The sequence below is a fragment of the Pundamilia nyererei genome, unplaced genomic scaffold, assembly GCF_000239375.1.
Source record: "Pundamilia nyererei isolate P.nyererei 1_Seehausen unplaced genomic scaffold, PunNye1.0 scaffold00031, whole genome shotgun sequence".
Taxonomy (NCBI): domain Eukaryota; kingdom Metazoa; phylum Chordata; class Actinopteri; order Cichliformes; family Cichlidae; genus Pundamilia; species Pundamilia nyererei.
Window position 1 is genome coordinate 2,972,662 of NW_005187432.1, and position 7,516 is coordinate 2,980,177.

Genomic DNA, 7,516 nt, shown 5'->3' on the forward strand with positions numbered 1-7,516 from the left:
TAATTTGTCGGTCTCTATGATTTTTAATGACAGATCTTCTTATTTGCTGTCTGGGACCTGTGATATACTATCTGCCATGTTAACGATCTACTAACATGACAAACTTTGGTGGTTCTTCCTCAGGCAATAAAGCGTGCAGTAACATGAAAAACCTCTGTTACATTCATTAAACCATTTTAACCAGCAGACTCTAACACTATGAAATACATTTTTTTTGGCAAAATGTCCAACTCTCCTCATCCCAACACTTCTCAGAGCAATACATTTTGATGTTTAAGTTTAGACTTGTGATTAACTTAATCTGTGACATTCTGACTTAATGTCTTTTGTGGCTCTGTGGTCATGCAGCGGCATCTTGGGATGACTTGTCGGTCTTTTTCGTGTCGCTGCCATCTACTGAGAGTTGGCAGCATAGGCAGCAATTAGTGTACACTGGAAACCCTGTAAATGTTTGCTAGCACATCATGCAATTATGGTAAGTTTAAATATCTGTCAGAATGAAGGAAGATGGGCAGTGCGAAAGCTGTGCCACTTAGATATTTGCTTTCATAATCTTTTCATTTTGCTTCTCTGCAATTTTCCCTCTGCTGAATCACTTTGTTGTGTATCACAGTACACAAAAAACAATGATGAATGATGATGGATTTAGACAGTGGTGGGCTTGTCCAGTTAGCATAAATTAGCCAAAATTACGTGTTACAATATATCATCTTCTGATTAGCATAGCCACTTAAGACACATTTTTATTTTCTGTCGCCATCTGAAAGGATCAATAATCACATATCTGGTATCAAAATAATACAAGTGTTTAAATAAGTCTACCCAAACAGATGCATAGTTCTGAAACACACACAAATTTATCTTGGCAAAAGCCACAGTTCACTATGAATACCTATGTGATTTCATTTGATCTTCAATTTCATCGTTTTTATGACCCACATATGTATTTTCAAAACAAAGAAAAGTACTCCTTTCTTTTTTCCACCTCCCTCCCCTCCCTCTTCTTTTTCCCCCTCCTTGGACTAGGAGCCCAGATAATGTGGAAAGATGGTGATCCTTCAGGCCAGAATATGAGTCTCCCTCCCAGATTTCCACAGTCTCGTGCCCAGTTATTATATAAACTTACAAAACCCATCACAAAACCTATATGTTTAAAATTATACTGTGCTACTGTAAACTCCGTTGACAGCTGTCAGACTGTGAAATAAACATGGTAGGCTACAACTTTTCAATCAAAAGAACCAAAGTTTTCCACCACATTTAAACCATTTTGTGGATTTGATTAAAGCATTGGACTCTTGCTACATATTTATGCTGTAAAAACTTAAAGCATTATCCGTGGGCTCCTGGTCATTACTACCTAAAGTCGAGCGTAAAATTTGTGCGTAAAACCTGCAGTTTATTTTGTCTGAAGAAGGATTTAAGAGCCCTCTCTGACCACACCTGGATGGCATCCATCACTCACTCACATACTCAGAGGAAAGGGACATCTTCGCCTATGTGTGCCAAGAATCCACTCTATAGCACTTGCGCTCTTGAATGATATATAGCTTTAGATGACTTGAAAGTCGTTTCAAAACTATATTACTCTCTATGTAGCTTTAGATAATTATACAGAGTTCAGACACATGTGACCGGGAAGACCACCTTAAAGATTCTGAAATCTTGAATGTGTTGGAAAGTCACATGATACAGCTTCATTTTGGTGTCAGCATTTATGAAAAGAAGAATCTTTGGAATTCTTATGATACTTCTGATAAATGTATTTACGTTTTTTAAATAATATCGTTGACAAAAACAAACAAATAACAAAACAGGCAACGAGATGGAAAATGTTTACTTGGCAACTAAAAATGTATATAAACTGAGTTAAGGTGAGTTTAAGTGATGGCGCCCGGGACACCGGGCATTAATTGAAATGAAAGCTGAGACCGTTTATAGCTACCGACTAAGCCTACTGGCATCTGGGCTGCCTGCCAGCATGAGGCGCTTTCAAACTGTCAGGGCTGCCCTAGACCCGGCACAGTGACTGAGGTGTATAGGAACAGCATCTTACCTGCTCTAACATTGGCAGCCTGGAGAATTAAAATAACTGTGACCGTAACGATTAGCGTTGAATCCCATAGCCACCTTTTCGTTTTCCACCTGGTGGTCCATCTTTGCATCTCCATGGTGAGCGCCCCCAGCTATACGGAAAACGGGCGACTTTCTTTACAATTTGATCCCGTCGACAGTCCACAAAAATGTGCTTATACTACAGCGCCATGTGGGAAAGTACAAGGATGCTTCTTACAGCCAGACTGGGCCCTTCAGATCCGATTCCCCTTTAGCCCAGCTCTCGCACTGGTGGCAAAGGGCTTTCATGAAAAAAGCGCAAGCCACTCCGTTCCCTGAGAGTTGTACACCGTGAGGAGGCTGGACTAACGCCGCAACACTGAACCTGAACCGGCTCTGAGATACTGACACTGGAAAATCCTTCCTTCATCAAATCACCAGTTGGGAAAGTTGTCTCTGGGCCCGCCCCTTGTGCTTTGGATGAGGTCTAAACAGCAGCACGTAGAGCATCACTACATCCCAGTGCAAACTAATTATAGAAGACAGTACATGCCCTAGAGATACTACAGCCCGACAGTCTCAGTAGCATCTATCCTTAAACACTGTACTTTATGGAGTTATGGAAAAAAAGAAGAAAAAAAGCGGCAAATAAGGAGAATTCCCTCATTTCCTTAATTTTAACCTGAAAGAAAAGAGTTTAGATTAATGATAGAGGAGATACAGAAGTGGAGGCACTAAATGCAAATGAAGCTGTGGGGTGGAGCTGTTATTTTAGACGTTTCCTGAAAGCAAAAGAATGTGAAAAGAGTATGAATAGCTCCAGCATGGGCCAATGGTTAATATAAAAGCTTCTGTGGCCAAAATGGAATATTTTCCAGACTCCAGGAGTTTCCTCCAGAGCACTTAGATTTTCTTTCGGGGTTTTTTTCCCCCTGCTGCTTGATAATTAATGGCAAATGATGACTGGAACAAGGAATGGGAGCACAGGTGGAAACTATAGTTCCCCTCCTGATTTGTTTTTTCTTGTGTGCCAGACAGATTTAACAGTACAATGGAAACCATTCTTGAAGAAACCACATTTTATAATATTTGTCAGCACAAATATTTACTTATCACAATGTAGGAAGTAGAGCTATTGGCTGAGAATGTTTAGTGTTCTGGGAAGAGATGACTTTGCACAGGATTTGCAGTTGTGACCAAACTTAGTTAATGTATTTCTGGAATTAGGATTAAAACTGCAGAAAGCAATTGCAGCACAACTAAAATTCCTTTCAAAATGAGGTCACATACCATTTTTGCATGTTCGTGTTTTTGCTTGTTTTCTAAACTCTACGTTGCAGGAATAGTGGTCTGATAATAGGTCCCACAAACATGGGATTTTTAAAAAAAATCTATTTGTTGTCTTTCACGACTGGTTGCTTTTTTTAAACCTTGTTCAACCTTGTTTTAACCTCGATCAAGGCAAAGAGCCCTCTCTGCTCATATATTTGATCTTTCCTTTCCTCTCAGGTGGGAGTGGGCAGGTTCCACCCTGGATTATGCCTGCTGTTGGATCCACCTGCTTTTCTGCTCTTTAGCTGATGCACCTGTTTTTCATCTAATCATAACTCAACAGCACTTAAAGACCATCTCAAACAACTATTCTCTGCCAGTTTGTTGTCTATGGTTGCACTAATCAGGCTCTCTAATGCGCTTGTCTGTGTTATTTTGCAAGCTGCCTGTGCCAACATCATCTCTTTCGGTTTCAAGTAGTTTCATCCTATCAGCCAAAGAGCTTTCCCTCTGGATCAGACTCATGTGCCTTTTTTGTTCTTGCAAAAAAGGAATTGTGGGTAATTCACATACCTGTCCACTCTACACTGACCCCTGTCTTCTGGATCCTAAAAAAGTATTCATCTATCCATACATGGAATGGCCTTCTGGATCCTGTGTTTGAATGTGCATTGCATTTAAGATGTTCCCTAAGCCAACACTACCACCATTGTAGTTCTTTTAAAAGGCACAATTAAAAAATGGGAAGGTTAGTAACATCATTCCAGTTCTTCCTCACATTCCCAGGAATTACTGTGCCAAATTCCATGGCAATCCTTCAATTACCAAAACAATAAACTGCGATAAAAAAAATATCAAATCTATGGAGGTACCTAAAGGTTCAGTTAAATTTTCATGCCTGCCTAGTTGATGCTGAAATATTTTATGAAAAAAGAAAAAAGCCTTGCTGACTTCTCTGAAAGTCAAAAAATCAACAGTGTCATTAAGCTCCGGGAAATATGAAACATTAATATTAAAAGTATGTATCAAACATGCACCTGATGTAGTTTTGAACAGTAATAACAAACTTCATGATAAATCACTCTGCCATATCTCAGTCAAGCCGTCAGAAGCACATTGCAACAAAGTGCCAATGCACAATGTACAAGAAAGTAAATAAACCATCAATTAAAGAATGAAAAAATAAGAAAATTCTTAGAAATATTCAATTCAATTCAATTCAATTCAATTTTATTTATATAGCGCCAAATCACAACATAAGTCGCCTCAAGGCGCTTCATAGATACAGAGAAAAAAACCCAACAATCATATGACCCCCTATGAGCAAGCACTTTGGCAACAGTGGGAAGGAAAAACTCCCTTTTAACAGGAAGAAACCTCCGGCAGAACCAGGCTCAGGGAGGGGCGGCCATCTGCTGCGACCGGTTGGGGTGAGAGAAGGAAGACAGGATAAAAGACATGCTGTGGAAGAGAGACAGAGGTTAATAACAGATATGATTTAATGCAGAGAGGTCTGTTAATACATAGTGAGTGAGAAAGGTGACTGGAAAGGAAAAACTCAATGCATCATGGGAATCCCCCGGCAGCCTATGTCTATTGCAGCATAACTAAGGGAGGATTCAGGGTCACCTGGTCCAGCCCTAACTATATGCTTTAGCAAAAAGGAAAGTTTTAAGCCTAATCTTAAAAGTAGAGATAGTGTCTGTCTCCCGAATCCAAACTGGAAGCTGGTTCCATAGAAGAGGGGCCTGAAAACTGAAGGCTCTCCCTCCCATTCTACTTTTAAATACTCTAGGAACAACAAGTAGGCCTGCAGAGCAAGAGCGAAGTGCTCTAATAGGGTGATATGGTACTACAAGGTCATTGAGATAAGATGGGGCCTGATTATTTAAGACCTTGTATGTGAGGAGCAGGATTTTGAATTCAATTCTGGATTTAACAGGAAGCCAATGAAGGGAAGCCAAAACAGGAGAAATATGCTCTCTCTTTCTAGTCCCTGTCAGTACTCTTGCTGCAGCGTTTTGGATTAGCTGAAGGCTTTTCAGTGAGTTTTTTGGACATCCTGATAATAATGAATTACAGTAGTCCAGCCTGGAAGTAATAAATGCATGAACTAGTTTTTCAGCGTCACTCTGAGACAGGATATTTCTAATTTTAGAGATGTTGCGCAAATGGAAGAACGCAGTCTTACATATTTGTTTAATATGTGCATTGAAGGACATGTCCTGGTCAAAAATGACTCCAAGGTTCCTCACAGCGTTACTGGAGGCCAAGGTAATGCCATCCAGAGTAAGAATCTGCTTAGATACCATATTTCTAGGCTTTTCAGGGCCGAGTACAATAACCTCAGTTTTATCTGAATTAAGAAGCAGAAAGTTAGCGGCCATCCAGGTCTTTATGTCTTTAAGACATTCCTGCAGTTTAACTAATTGGTGTGTGTTATCTGGCTTCATGGACAGATAGAGCTGGGTGTCATCTGCATAGCAGTGAAAATGTATGCTATGTCTTCTAATGATACTGCCTAAGGGAAGCATGTATAATGTAAACAGAATTGGTCCTAGCACTGAACCCTGTGGAACTCCATAATTAACCTCAGTGTGTGAAGAGGACTCTCCATTTACATGAACAAACTGGAGTCTATTAGATAGATATGATACAAACCACTGCAGTGCAGTACCTGTAATACCTACAGCATGTTCTAATCGCTCTAATAGGATATTATGGTCAACAGTATCGAATGCTGCACTGAGGTCTAGCAGGACAAGCACAGAGATGAGTCCACTGTCAGAGGCCATAAGAAGATCATTTGTAACCTTCACTAAAGCTGTTTCTGTGCTGTGATGAGCTCTGAAACCTGACTGAAACTCTTCAAATAAACCATTCCTCTGCAGATGATCTGTTAGCTGTTTGACAACTACTCTTTCAAGGATTTTTGATATGAAAGGAAGGTTGGAGATTGGCCTATAATTAGCTAAGACTGCTGGGTCTAGAGATGGCTTTTTGAGTAAAGGTTTAACTACAGCTAGCTTGAAGGCCTGTGGTACATAGCCGATCATTAGAGATAGGTTGATCATATTTAAGATCGAAGAATTAATTATAAATAATATAAATAGCCTTCATAAAATGTAAATCTTATCCTACAAGAATGAAATATAAGCAGTAAAGAAATATAAACAGCCACAGACCTAATTCAGTCACATTTGACTGAATTAGGTCTGTGGCTAATTATAGCATAAAATGGATTGGACAAATGAAATAACTGGAAATAAAATGTTCATTTCTAATACTTGAAAATCCTTTGCGGGCAATGACATCTTGCCTGAAGTCTTGAACTCATGGACATTGCCAGATTCTGGGTTTTTACCTTTTTTTTAGGCCTTTACTGCAGCAGCTTTCAGCTGCTGTATGTGTGTGGGCCTTTCACTCCAAAGTTTAGTCTTCAACAAGTAAAATGCATCATCAGTTGGATTAATACTTGACCATTCAAGAATATTTCACTCCTTTGCTTTAATAAACTCGTGGATTGCTTTGTATGTATGTTTTGGGTCAGTGTCCATCTAGATTATGAAATGCCACCCAATCAATTTGGCAGCATTTAGCTGGATTTGAGCAGACAGTATGTCTCTGAACACCTCAGAATTAATTCGACCTCTTCTGTTCATGCAGTCTTCACTTTATGGTAGACTTGGATATCGATATGGAGAGTGTTGTTCACTGGGTTGGCTGTGTTGAAGGGGGGTCGCCATTGAAATTATTCTGCGATCATCCACCACTGTTGTCTTCCATTGACATCTAGTCTTTTTTTGTGTTGTTGAGTTCACCAGTGCTTTTTTTCTTTCTCAGGATGTAACAATCTGTAAATTTTGCCATTCTTACTATTGTAGAAATTTCTCGGATGGGCTTTTTCTGTTTTTACAGCTTAAGGATGGCGAAGGGGAGCCTTTTAGACTGCATGTTATCCGTTTATGGAAAAATAATCCAAATGCAACTACCAAACCTCAAATTAACTACAGGCCTTTTATCTGCTTAATTGATAATGACATAATGGAGGAATTGTCCACACCTGCCCAGGAAGTAGCCTCTGAGTTATTTACTTTTGGTCCCTTTAAAAAGAGGGTGGCACATGTTAGGGAGGTGAAACTGCTAAACCCTTCATCCAGTTTAAATGTGGATACTGTAGAAAATGATA

General features: G+C 39.6%; 1 protein-coding gene across 1 annotated transcript in view; it reads right to left on the reverse strand.

Moving 5' to 3' along the window:
- The window catches only part of col11a1b (collagen, type XI, alpha 1b), a 79,009-nt gene extending 76,537 nt beyond the window's left edge, over positions 1-2,472 (reverse strand). The window contains exon 1 of the mRNA XM_005729081.1: positions 2,057-2,472. Within this exon, the coding sequence (XP_005729138.1) occupies positions 2,057-2,171 (115 nt within the window). The 5' untranslated portion in view covers positions 2,172-2,472. The remainder of the gene's footprint in view (positions 1-2,056) is intronic.
- Positions 2,473-7,516: the final 5,044 nt, after the last annotated feature.